A 14546-nucleotide genomic window follows, 5' to 3' on the forward strand; every position below is an offset into this window, starting at 1 on the left:
AGTCAATGTATATATTGTATATTCGTTTATGATCAAAATTTAATATTATTTTGAATACACCTTTTTTGAATGCATTCAAACGTGCATTTGTTGTATATTCAAAATCAATTTAAAAGAAATAAAGTATGCATTGTTCTCATATCATAACCGCCCTATTGAAAATCATTTCGCGGCGTTTATGAAAATTCAATAGATAGTATTTTCAATCGACAACAGCGTATTGTCAATATACTATACAAAGGTAAGGTAGTCTTTGTAGCATATCAACTCTAGCTATCGAAGGATATTGGTGGATGATATGCTCTCGTGACCTTTTCAGTATTTTTGGATGACCTCTGATTTGATTGATGTTTTATCTTTTAAATAGGCAGCTCCTTATATCGATTTGAGACGATAAGTAATTTATTTTACATCCGCCGAAGTATACCTTAGATACGGGGTCTGTTTGGACAAACGTGCGTAGTATAGTATTGTAAATAACATGCGTAGCTTGACGTTGTCGACTTCAACTGAACGCTTATCAGTGATAATGAAAGTGAATCTGACATAACAACGGAGAGAGATTTGGTTATAATTCCGGATTCTTAATTTAAATGTATTGAGAATTTAAAGGGAAAGGATAATATAGAAGTTAGTTTCAGGATATTGTCTGGTTTTGTGATTTAATTTTGTTCAGATTCATTGCATTTAAGGACTAATAATGAGGAATGGAAACTATGAATCCTCGGATGAGGGGGGAGTAGAGCCTCATTATCAGCAAGGATCGACTAGAGGTCTCTATACATATGTATATGTGAATGGAGACGAACATTTTCTACCAAAGAAACTTCTAGTCAATCCTAAACGAGATCGAACATATAATGCATTTTTGGACTACGCTACAAAAGTCTTAAACCCAAGATATGGTGCTGTACGTAATATCTATACCCCTGAAGGACGACATCGTATTCGAGGATTCGAAGACATGACACCTGATGGCAGATATGTGGCCTGTGGCAGAGAACGATATAAGAGATTAGATAGACCGTACGTATTTTTTTGTCATTAGATTATTTTTTATTCAATTTGACATGTGATAACAATTCATGTTGTAGCTAATTTCTTCACCCATTTTTTGGGGTTCATTAAACACCCATTTAACACTGATACAGTAATTGGACTTCCCCCAAAGATTTCGTGTATAAGGAATGAATGCCCTTATTGTCTTTTTTGATAATGGTTACGATAAAATAAGAAGATCACCGAATGAGATGGACATATCTTCCAAAGGTTCACAAAAAAAATCAATTGCTATTTTTTTTCTTAAAATAAGAGGTACAGTTCATGCAAAACTGACGTTTTATCTTAATGTGTTTTTTAATTATTTAACTCAAGTTTGTCATAGACTTTTTAAAACACCTGACGTGTTCTGTCAAACCTTTTGCCAACATGCTTGTCGGGGACATAATCATGAACATTGAGAAAAAATATATAACCAAAGACACAACTTTTGCAATGTATTTTGATGCTTACTGGTACTAAGCATATCAGTCTCCCACATTAAAATTACATGACAGAAGTCTTATTATAATATACGGTACACTGCAACGATACAGTAAACTGGGTTCCACTTGTGTAATTGTTCTGCTGCAATGCACATTTTAAAAAGAAAACCAGATAATAGTAATATTCATGCACGATGATTACTTTCATATAGTAACTATATTTAACTAAACATATGTCATTCTAATGAATGATCTAAAAGAGGGACGAAAGATACCAAAGGGACAGTCAATGTAGACCTATCTTTAAAATCATTATCAATAAGATTTTATATGAACGATACAATACAAAATATACTATGGTACCTTTATCACTCTATACATTCTTTAGAATTGTACACATATATATATATTCATTCTACACATTATGACATTCATTGACTTTATACGTATATATTATTGATATATTGAAGTCAAGTTTAAAACACAAGACAAATCAGTAACAATAAGAACTGTAATATTATACCTATATAAATCAATGTGGTGGATAATATATCGACATATTCTCATCTGAGGAGGGGGTTACACAAGGGTTAATAACTGACCAATATAGGTTTTGATACATGGATATATTCTCATTTGAAGATGGCTTACACAAAGTTTTTTTTTTATCTCAATATAATTTCCAATAATGTTCCATGCATGTAAAACAACTTAACCTTGACAAAAAAACAAAACAATATGTTTGCGTAGGGTTCTTGTTTGTGCCTCAAAGTAGGATAACCATATGTTTGTATTGGTACTGTTGTCGGTGAATCATCCATTCACCCATTTATACTCCGGGTATAAAGTTTAGAAAATCAAAGATTTCTTGAGAAGGAAACCCAAAAAAAAACTACTGTTTTGAAAAGCAAAAGTCGTTGTTTTACTCACAAAAAAAAAAGTGTATGCATGAAACCATGTCAAAATTAAAAATAACGTAGTTTTTTTTTCATTATTTGTACAAAAAGCCCAACATCAAATTAATTAATTGTTAAAAACAAAATATTTGTGTAGATGAAAAATAAAAATCTTAAAAATTGTATTTGAAAGACAATGTATGCGTTCGAAGCCCTAGTGTAAATAAACTGATTGGGGTTAAATTTGATATATCAGTCCCTTTGAATTTTTCCTTTAATCTCAAGATTGTCAAATTTTGCCGAAATTTCGGTTTTGTGTGTTTATATGTTTTATTAATTTGTAATTTTGTTTGATAATTAATAAGCACAAACATTATGCATGAAGCTAGTATACGATAAAAGGATAAGAACAGAGGAGATACCAAAGTGCCATTCAAAAGCCCAATGACTAAGGTAAAGTCACGTGAAGCCATAGCACAGTCTATTAAAAACTAAAGATAAGTATCCCAGCAAGCAACCCAGGAGTGAACTAAAGGTAAGCAGTTTCCTGCTCCATCAATAACATCTGTAGTGTTGTTTAGAGAAAGTAAAACATCTGTGACAAGTTGCGTTCAGTGACGTCACAACAATCGTGATGTAGCTACGACAAACGGAATCTGCCGTGTACGTGGTCATCACGTGCTTTTTGAAAATAACCTTTCTGATGACATAGTAACAAGGAAATAAGCACTGAATCAGTTTTTCCTCTCATTTCTAACTAATTCCCTCTTGTTTCAACTTTAAATTGTTTGCTTTTTATTAAGTTGACAATTTAATCTGCACGTTCTATACAAAAAAATGTAGTTTTTTCAATATTCTTTTTTTCTTCTAAAAATCGCTGTTTACAGAACACTTTGTTCCTTACATAAAAGGGGTACATTGTTTACAATATGAATAACACGTTTATATAGAAAGTATCATTAGATTTCTTAATCTTAAATATCTACAGACTGTTTGATCTGTGTCCAATCTTTAAATTATAATCCAGAATGTACACATTCTACAATGCCAATGTTATCTTTCTATAGTTTATGTACTCGTTTTTGTAATTTTATTACTTGAAAACTGCATAGTTAAAGAGATTTGTTCGTGTTTGCTTTGCACTTTCATAAACAGGTATTTTTTTGTGCTTTAATTTAATGTTTTGTATCGACTTTTCACATAAAAACTAGAAAATGATTTGAAACATGTATCTTTAATAGTTTTTTGCATGAAAAATTTAATAAATGATATTATTATCAAATGCTTTACTTGATATTCAGTGGTTGTCGTTTGTTCATACGTATTCCTCGTTTCTCGTTTTTTATGTAGATTAGACCGTAGGATTTCCCGTGTGAATGGTTTTACAATAGTCTTTTGGGGGCCCTTTGTAGCTTGCTGTTCGGTGTGAGTCAAGGCTCCGTGTATAAGACCTTTTTTTTTTTTACCTATAATGGTTTACTTTTACAATTTGTGACTTAGATGGAGAGTTGTCTCATTGGCACTCATACCACATCTTCTTATTTGTCTCAACGTTAAAATCATTAAATCTCACATTGCGATCGCTTCCAATATCATTTTCGTAAAAACACAAGAGATCATGCCCCTTCGCCCATCCAAACTACTACGCTTCTCATCTGGATCTTTTACAACTGATTGCTTTTCTGCATGTTATCCTCTCTTCAGAAAAATGTTTCAACCATGCAGTCGCTATCAGGTTTTGATTAATTCGTAAGTCCTATTTATTGCAACGTCTTATATTTCGTTAACTTTATCTCTTGAAGCCTGTTTCCTCGATATGATGATGTAAGCCGCTCTCAGTCCAAATCACATCCTCTGTGGATACACTTGACAAAAGACGAACTTGAAATTGCAAAACAATATGTTTGACGTACGTGACATTATATATATAATCAATCCCAACTAACTTTTTTGGAGAATCTAAGATACATATTTTCGTACATATAAATTTGAGTTTAGGGAACGTCAATTTTTTTTATTTTTTTTTTGAGTTTTCATCACCCCTCGAATGTTTTGGGAAGTTCGTTATATTTGTTATTCTCGTGGGATTTTGTCTGATGCTTGGACCGTTTCTGTGTGTGTTAGTTACATTGTAGTGTTGTGTCGTTGTTCTCCTCTTATATTTATGCGTTTCCCTCAGTTTTAGTTTGTTACCCCGATTTTGTTTTTTGTCCATGGATTTATGAGTTTGAACAGCGGTATACTACTGTTGCCTTTATTTCCTATCCAGCTTATCTTTTATTATTTTTAATCCCCCCTTTATCTGTCCAAGTGAAAAGGTTCGTCGTCGGTGACACAGTGTATTTCCACTATAATATACATCTAAGACTGATACAAATACACATTTCTTGACACTATCAGTCAGAATGGACAGGAATTTGCTGATATAATTGAAAATTACCTCAATTATTTTCCTTATTTTACATCGTTATCTTCGGATTTTTAACTTGTATCATTGAATAGCTTAGACTAAGATAGGGATAAACTGTAATCATAAAAGGTATCAACTCTACTTTACTTCACCATAAAAACCTCTTTATTTCTGCTGTTTCATATCTATAGCATGATTATTCAATTTATCAAATTTTTCATAGGAGATAACACTAGGTGAAGAGTTGAGACGAAAGGACATAGGGGAAATCCGCTGCAGGATCTTGACTGTGCAACTCTACTTTACTTCACCATAAAAACCTCTTTATTTCTGTTGTTTCATATCTTAAGTATGATTCTTCCAATTCATACTAGTATATAGGAGATAACACTAGGTGGAGAGTTGTGACGAAAGGACATAGGAAAATCCGCGGCAGAATCTGGTCATCCGAAAGTCAAATAATAAAACTAATTGTGCTACATGTTAAACCAAAGTATTGACCCAATACTCACGCTGAACATCAAGTCTTAAGGCACAGGCTTGTAAAATTGCTTTCTGGTTTGTAAATTTTTTTTCTCTATAAACAAACATAATCCATCTAAATTTTTTCAAAAAGTTAAGTTTCGGGCTTGTGGACTCGTTAATCGTGAAGGCTGTTGCCCTTGTTAAGACATAAAGTTTCTTCAACCTAACACAGTTATTTTGATGATTATAACCTCATTTAAGTTTAAAGTTAATGTATATTTATAACGACTAGGTGAACTTATGAAATAAATGGTTTTTGAGAGTTTATTTTTAATAATTTTATCATTAAGCGATTTTTAATGTTTTTTCTTTGTGTAGTGTTCCAGACGTGTTTAAACATAAATAGCTACATACTAGTTTTGTCCGGCTCTTTCTTATAATGATATACGAAATATTCTATTTCAGAAAGCTCAATAATGAACATAATATAGTAGTTATGTAGATATATGTAGGGTAGATAGAAAGAGAAAATAGGCAAAATATAAAGAGTAACGAAAATGGGTAAATAAAATGAAGAATAAAGAATGATTGGTTGCCAATATATAAAGAATACTAGTAGATAACAATAGAAATATAAACTAGTGAAAAATATCCGAGAGCGTAATCTTCTCGCTACGTTGTAAACGATTGGTGGCCTTTCGGGCTCATTTGTCGGTTTGTTGTCTCTTGAACATAGTGAGTTTCCATTCTCTATCCTAAACAATTACAGAAATGAAGACACTCATCTGGACCCCCATTAAATACCGAACAGATTTTTTACATGATGTTATGTTCTACTTTATTATTCAACGTTCAATGAAATATTTACTCATCTAGAAAAAATTGCTTTGCCTCATCAATCTTCTTATGCACTTTCATATAAATTGGAAAACATATTAGGGGTCTTGAGGGGTTTACAAAACAGGGGAATACTGGACCAAGAGTACAGAAAAATCGATCACAAAAATAAAAAAAAGAGAGAATAGAAAACAATATTTACGGAAAACGGTCATAAAAGGTAAAGAATAACGAATAATGGACTAAATTATAGAAAACAGAAATTCGGACCATCCGCGTCTATAGTCCCTCATTTCTGTTCAGTTACCTTACTAAAAATTTATAAATTATTTAAATACATATTGCAATGACTAATGACTTGTGGAATACTTTAATTTATTGTTGACAGTAGATACAATATAGTCACATTAATATTTTACTGTAGTTAATGACTGCCGGTTAATCTATGTTTTCTTAACATCCAGCGGCAAATATTTCATTCTACAAAAAGGGAAATGTAGAGTATATAGATACTTCAAACAAAGAGCCCTTCGTCATAGAAAAAAAAAAGACATCTAAATACTTGCGGCATATTTTTGTAGATTTCCACCTTCCCATTTTGTTAAAACTCCGTCAGTAGTTAAACAAAACTTACTTTAAAAAACATACATGGAAAACAGCACAATTAAAAAAGATAATGAACAATACAACATACCACACCAATTACCAACTTAAGTTTGAGGACAAATATCAAAGAGAATCATATGGAAGATTTTCCAAAATGTTTGACTTCAAGCATTTTAGTTCATTAACGGAAGTCAACTTAAGGGATGCTTTTATTATCAGCAATTTGCTATTTCTGAATAGTGTAAACCAAAACGTCCTGATTGGTTAAAGATGTATTAAACAATGGAAATTCAACCGATGACGTGACGTTATTTTTAATTTGGGGTACGAACAATAAAATTACCCGTGTTTTTTTTTCAGATTCTGAAACGGCCAATTAATCATTTGTTTCCCCTGATAGCAACTTAAAGGGAATCTGGAGAAATAAAGTATATTGATGAATACGTGTTTCTATTCTGTCTTGAATAAGTATGGTTCATGATGTTTAAAGTAACTAATACTGTCAAAAAGAAAAAAAACTTTTAAAAAACAATGGAACGTTTGTTTCGATGCTTCCTACACTTTATAACATCAAAGAGAAAAATCAAGTTAACTCTTACATAATTGTATTGAATGAGATAAAAGTTAATCTTTGTTTAAGCTGAGTGATCAGTAATTTGAACCCGTGAGCATTTGTTGCTATATTATTTTGTGTTTCGCAAATATTTGTACCAATTTTTGCAATATTCAAGGGTACAAATGCGTTTTATCTTTGTCACAACAAAGCTTTGTGATGTCAACTTTTGACATAGAGAACTATAGTCAAGAATACGTCACGAAGCTTAAAAAAACAAACAAACTTAAGGAGAGTTGAATTGCATATCAAACTTGTGCATCAGTGCTTCTTGTTTTTCATTTTTTAATATAGGTTAGACAGTTGATTTTCTTGTTTGAATGGTTTTACACTTGTCATTGTTTTGGGACCCTTTATAGCTTGCTGTTCAGTGTGAGACAAGTCTCCATGTTAAAGGCCTATAATGGTTGTCTTTTACAAATGGTGATTTGGATGGAGAGTGTTGTCTCATTGGTATTCATACCTCATCTTCTTATATCTATTGATATATTTCTTAATGTATAAAAGGAAATAAACAACCCAAATAAATCTTTGCATTTTATTATTTTTGCAACATGTCACCTACGAACTCCTCAAAGAGGTGTACCACACGATCTTTAACGAACAGAGAGTGTGGTATTCTCTCTAGAAGAGGAATCGAGATTAACACTACCATTTTGACAAGACCTGGCTGCGTATTTATACTTTGCCCTCTGTCAAACGAACGCCTCACTTTAGCAATAGATTAACTGCCAGAAGGGACAAGTACTTGCGATGATCTTATCTTAAGTTGTAAATGATTGATAAATTTCTATTTCTGTGTTGGGGGTTTTGTCTTTGAGTATACATAAAAGGTTAATTAAAACAGAACGTATATACGTAGATGTTTGATTTCTATTTGCCGTATTTTGATTTGAGTTGTCAGTCTTTAGTTTCTTGTGTACAATTTGGAGTTTAGTATGGTGTTCATTATCACTGAACTAGTATATATTTGTTTAGGGGCCAGCTGAAGAACGCCTCCGGGTGCGAGAATTTTTCATTGCATTGAAGACCTGTTGGTGACCTTCTGCTGTTGTATGCTCTATGGTCGGGTTGTGTCTCTTTGGCACATTCCCCATTTCCATTCTCTATTTTATTTCATTTTGGAGGACTTGTTAACTTATTTTTTCTGTGTTATCTTACGTGTGGTATATGCGAGAATCTCGATTATAAACTTTGATGAGAGCGATTTGTAAGATTAACCCTTGTCATATGTAGTTTAAATGATTCACGGTTTTATCGAGTTTGTGTTGCTTTGTCTTAAGATTTCCGGTAGGGTTTTGTGGATTTCATTAATATTCAAAAAATTACTGCAATTTTTTTCTGTCTATAAAGAAATAACATATTAAATGTAGTGCAAATTGAATAATCCACGTAGCTGGCAATTTGAAAATGGAAGCAATTTCTGCACCACAAGTGTCACCTGTCGTGCTTCTTACGAAATGTAAACTTTCGTTATTAGTTGCATTGGGTTTCATAACAAACCACAGAATGGCGACGGAATTGTGTCTTCGCTTTTATCGTCATAACAGAAATAATAATATTTCTAACTCTAAGTTGTGGGAAGTGTCATTTAAATAAGATGCTGACGTAAATTAATGTTCATTCTTCTTTAGCCTTGTTAAATGCTCTGAATATTTCTATTGATGTCAACGGCATATTGCACTGGTTAATAAAATATTGAAAACGAGTGTAGCTTTCAGATGTGTTTATGAAGTGTAAATTTCAGATCTTATGTAAACATGAGAAAGCTTTCAGGTCGATTAGTTTGGATTATTTATGAAATTTTTTCCCTGATAAAACCTAGGTGAATAAGAATTTCTTTATTGACATGTATAATGCACTATGCATATTACATAGATTTTAAATATCAATGGAAAACGCGAGTTTGGAATCGGCATGTTATCAATTTCATATATATATACAAGTGTGGACACAGATCAGTGTGGATAGTAATTGTTTTATAAGTGTTAGTATTTTTGACAGTGATTTGTTCCACCAGATTTTTGTTTGTTTCTTTTCCATGTTTCCCTCATAGATCCCTTTATCAAACTGTGTGACAGTCATCTTATATTTTTGGATAATTAGCATGAACTTAATATTAACGAATTGAAGAGTTCAAGTCTAGATTATTTTTCAGCATGTAATATATTACTTGTATATGTATATAGTACCTAGCGCTGCCAACAGTGGATGACGCAAAAACAGGAGACACTTATGAAATATTTCCGGCCTAGATCGATAGGAGCAAAATTATAAGGGACAGTCTCCTCTCATTGCAAGTTCTATACCCTCTCCTTTACATACATATATATTGATAACAGATACCCTATTTCATTTGCTTTTCTATAATTATATATATATATGTATATTATATTTTCCATTAGTGAATCTGACACATGATCTATTTTAAGGAAAATATTAGAAGTTGCAAAGTAACCATCAATGCAGCCATTATACATCTGGGGTGATCTATAAAGATGGTTGAATTTTTCTATATTATTAATAAAATAACTTACATTTGAAACATCATTTTATTTCATTTTGGGACACCTACGTATATGATCAAAAATCAGGTTATCAATCCTATTGAGCTACACAAGAATAGTAAATAAAGTTATCCGCATATGTGTTTGTGTGCCGCTGTCTATTTTGTGTTCTTGTCTTTCAGTTTTGCTAATGACTTTGTCTGTATGCCATTTTTCTTCCTCTGTTGACATTTTATTTGGGTTTTGTAGTGATTGAGATTATTACAAAATGCTGATTACTGTACCCCTATTTTTGACATTTTTATCACAATTTATGTATAATGTCTGTTTGTTTTGTTCACACATTGTTGTCAATGTTATGGAAGTGGGAGGTTTAGCTAGCATAAAACCAATTTTAATTCACCATTTTCCACACAAGGAAATGCCTGTACCAAGTCAGGAATGAGACAGTTGTTTACTAGTCGTTTGATCTTTTTTTCCATTTGATGATGGAGTTTCCATTTGAATTTTCCTTGGAGTTCAGTATTTTGTTAATTTACTTCATACTGCAATGGACAATATTCCTCAACTACAATACAATATCCACTTAGTATACAACGCAAGGGAAATATAAATTAAATTAAAAAGAAATGACCTTCAAATTGAAATTTCCTCGTACCAAAATAGAAGTTTAATAGTAAACATCGTGTTTTTCAAATATATATATATATATAATGCTTTTAATTGTAACTGAACAAAAGGTTCACAATTTCTGATATTATCATTTAAATTACAATGGTGAAACATTTAATTAAATTGAATACATAGATGACATGGAGTTAATCAAAAAACTTTTGACCTCAGCAATTAAATCGATAAGTAAAACAACGTTGATAAATAAACTAGATTGCCCGAGATTGCTTTAGATTGCTTTTATAAATATACAAACACCGCTCAGTATTGAACAATATAGTTATTAGAAAAGGATCATGAGAAATTGGACAAATAAATGTCCACTTTATGAGACTTTGAACTAAAGGACTTAAAAAATCATAAGAAAAAGTACTGGTCTTAGTTCGTGTAAGGCTATATACACAAACGTGCCAAATTTGTTAAATCAAAATTTCTGGTTTGTACGTCTATAAATATATATACACATTTGTAGGAATTAAGAAAACAGTAAAATTACAAAAATACTGAACTCCGAGGAAAATTTAAAACGGAAAGTCCTTAATCAAATGACAAATCCAAAACGCTAAAACACATCAAACAAATGGATAACAACTGTCACATTCCTGAATGTGTACAGACATTTTCTTATGTAGAAAAAGGTGAATTGAACCTGGTTTCATAGTTAGCTAAAGCTCACACTTGTATGACAGTTGCATCAAATTCAAATATATTTAAATGTATACAATTGTTTGAAAACAGCATTTAAGCTTCAAATAAATTAACAGATTATACATCCAATTCGTGTTTCATGAAAATGCAAAATTAATGAATTGTAACTTGTAAAATTGTATATCAACATCGTTTCAAGTCCCTCAGTCAAAGTTGACCTTATGTGGATTAAGCTATTATTGTTAGATCCATTTTGGTCATAAAGCCCTTCAAGTGTTTCAATACATATACATCCTTGGATTTTAAACATATTTGGTTTGTGTGTTCGTTAAGAAGACATATTCAGAATAAGCCTTCGACGCATACAATTCTTACAGTGTAAAGTCAATTAATTTTAGCCTAACACATTATTTCTTCAAGCTTTAATTTAGACTTGTAAACACACTTATGTTGTGTATTTATTTATAATAGTAATACAAAAATAAATTGCATTGCGTCATGTGCACTGCTTAAGGTTAAGTTATTTGTACGATATGTTCCGTCGTTCAAGTGGAAAGATCAGCCTTTATCTTTTTTCTCTAAATTCCATTGTCATATACTTCTAAATATGTCAATACTTTGTATACAGACCAGAAATTGATATCAGTAAATCAAACCATTCGAGCGCACCGATGATTTTTCTTATTTAAACGTCAGATTATCTCAAGATTATTGCTGTGAGTAACTTGTTTGTTTGACAGAAAACTTTCCTTTTATTTGAAAATTAGCCAAATTTATTGAATCAAAAGTGAGTTCTAGATCAATATACTAGTTACAAATCACCACCTATTTTATATTTCATTTTTATTAAAAGTACATGTATTCTGAAGTAATTAATCCCCCCTTTTTTCTTGGAAAAATAATTTACACTGAAACTGCAAATAAAAGTGTAGGTAATCTTTTATAAACAGAATCTATTAAGTGTGGTTTTATCATATGGTCAGGATTATAGTGCATCGTACAATTTTGTAAAATTTTCCCTTTATACATCTCTCACATGCAGTTAACGTTTCGATTACTATTTGTACATGAAATTAATTACTTGTCAAGAAATTTCTCCTTGGTTAAATAACATATTGGATTCAATATTTGAGGGTTTAAAGGGGTCACTATTCGCTTCTGTAACCTTATATTATGAGGCAGTGTGCTTTATCTCATTTTTTCTTCCCGTTTTGTTCTAATTATTTTTTTAAAACTGTATTCATATTTAATTCCTTATTTGCTTTTATCCAAGTTTGTCTTTTCTATATTTGTTGGTCCTTTATTATCTCCCTTTTGTCCATTTTTCATTATTCTGTAAACCCCGTCTAGAGCCTCGTGTTAAATTTAGTAATTATCTCACAAACTATAATCCCTCACACCTGTCCCTTTAGGTAAATTACACCAGTGTACAAGATTAATTTTCCAGGGAGAAAAACTTACGTATAGACTCGTTTATAAAACGCAATTTGCTTCCATAGCAACAAAAGAAAGGAAAAACATGGATTTCCATCCTAGTTAATTAAGATGATTCTGTATCAAACAAATCCATTATTGCTGAAGGTGAATCTCTCTGATCAGCAGATTCTAAACGAGGCTAATGAACATCCGAAAGGTAGACACATAACAAGAGCACACTATATCATTTAAATATATCTTCCCACCTTCTAGATATTTTCCGTAGTGGATCCAGGATCTAAAATATGCAGAACCTGGCCGTAAAAATTATACAAACAAAAAAGTACGAAAAACACATTACAGCGCAAAGGGGAGACCACTCCCTTTGATCTGCTCTCTGATAATTTGAATCAAAACTACCTTATCCTGAACTTAAGATGATATTATTTAACTTTTCTCTGCCATGACGGCATACAGTTATGTGTTTAAGTGTTACAAGAATTGATCTAAAAACTGCTTGTATTTCCTTAATTGCTTGCATGGAACATTTCCAAACTGAATCTGAAGTTACTCTTGGAGAGAGGACTCCGTGAATGGTATCTTTTTGTCATTACCATTTTGATTTGGACCAATTTTAGTACCATTGTTCTTCCAGATGACCTTTCTTGATTTTGATTATCTTATATTCATATTCTTTGAATTTTTTAATTCCTGTATTGGTAGGACATGTATTCCTATTCACTGACGTTTCGTTTCCCCGAGGGTATCACAAGCCCAGTAGTCAGCACTTTTTGTGCTGACATGAATTATCATTGATATTGTTATATTTATCAATTATCAATCTACCTGTATTTATTATCACAGAAGGACTAAAAACGACTTCCATGAAACAAAGGTTACAAAACCTGTAGTCAATTAACTGTTTACAAAATTATGAATTTTTTGAAATAATAAGGCTTTTCTACCTCAGGCATAGATTACCTTAGCTGTATTTGGCAACATTTTTAGGAATTTTGGATTTCAATGCTCTTCAACTTTGTACTTTATTTGGCTTTTATTTTTTTTTTTTTTTTTTTTTTTTTTTTTTAACTTTTTTGGATTCGAGCGTCACTGATGAGTCTTTTGTAGACGAAACGCGCGTCTGGCGTATATACAAAATTTAGTCCTGGTATCTATGATGAGTTTATTTGTAATTATATGATGATTTTTCCTCGAGGTGCATAGTTTTTAAACAAAAGATATCTATTTCAAATCTTCTTCTGAAATATCAATAGATTTTTTTTGTTTGATCTGTTTAGTGTTTTGTTTGTTTTATTTGTTTTGGGCTTCTCTTCTATAAACCCCATCCAAACCCTCATTATTCGATTTAAAAATACTGTATGATCTCCATCACAACCGATTTCAATTTAATTAATATTTAGCTACTTCAAACATTTTCTTCCTTGTGGGTCAAATTCTCCTTAATTAATTAAATATGAGAAGAATTTGATTGAGGCCATGACTTTATTTTTGACGTACTTGACATGTTTTCTTGTAATGAATGAAATCTTTGATGTTGGAGGTAAAATAATTACATGTGAAGTCTTTAACGTTGGAGGTTAAATAATTCGAGAGAATTCTTTGACGTTGGAGGTGAAAAAATTTACATGTGATGATAAGGATGTGTCAGCCATTTGTTTTTCATCCAATAATCTTTAACACAAATTTTACAAGGCTATATATTTCTATAATTTGTTCAAATAACATAATTTTTAAGCCATTTAGTTTTACAATTATTTTTCTGTGAAAGCAAAGTATAAATATTAAGGCAAGACTTGTGAGTGTAGGAGCTTTTGATTTTGCAATTTGATTTGGGACTTTCTGTTTTTGAATTTTTTTTTGGAGTTCAGTACTTCTTGGGATTTTCGTTTTTAAGAGTTGTTCCCCTTTGCATCATTTCACCAAAGTTTAATTATGTCTCGGTCAAAACAATTTCAGGGAACTTTAAAGTGT

The 14546-nt window shown here is 31.5% G+C and overlaps 1 protein-coding gene across 1 annotated transcript in view; it reads left to right on the forward strand.

Moving 5' to 3' along the window:
* The first annotated feature begins 255 nt into the window (after positions 1–255).
* The window catches only part of LOC139497481 (titin homolog), a 101130-nt gene continuing 86839 nt past the window's right edge, over positions 256–14546 (forward strand). Inside the window, exon 1 of the mRNA XM_071285710.1 lies at positions 256–1026. Within this exon, the coding sequence (XP_071141811.1) occupies positions 701–1026 (326 nt within the window). The 5' untranslated portion in view covers positions 256–700. The remainder of the gene's footprint in view (positions 1027–14546) is intronic.

The sequence above is a fragment of the Mytilus edulis genome, chromosome 12 (assembly GCF_963676685.1).
Source record: "Mytilus edulis chromosome 12, xbMytEdul2.2, whole genome shotgun sequence".
NCBI lineage: Eukaryota > Metazoa > Mollusca > Bivalvia > Mytilida > Mytilidae > Mytilus > Mytilus edulis.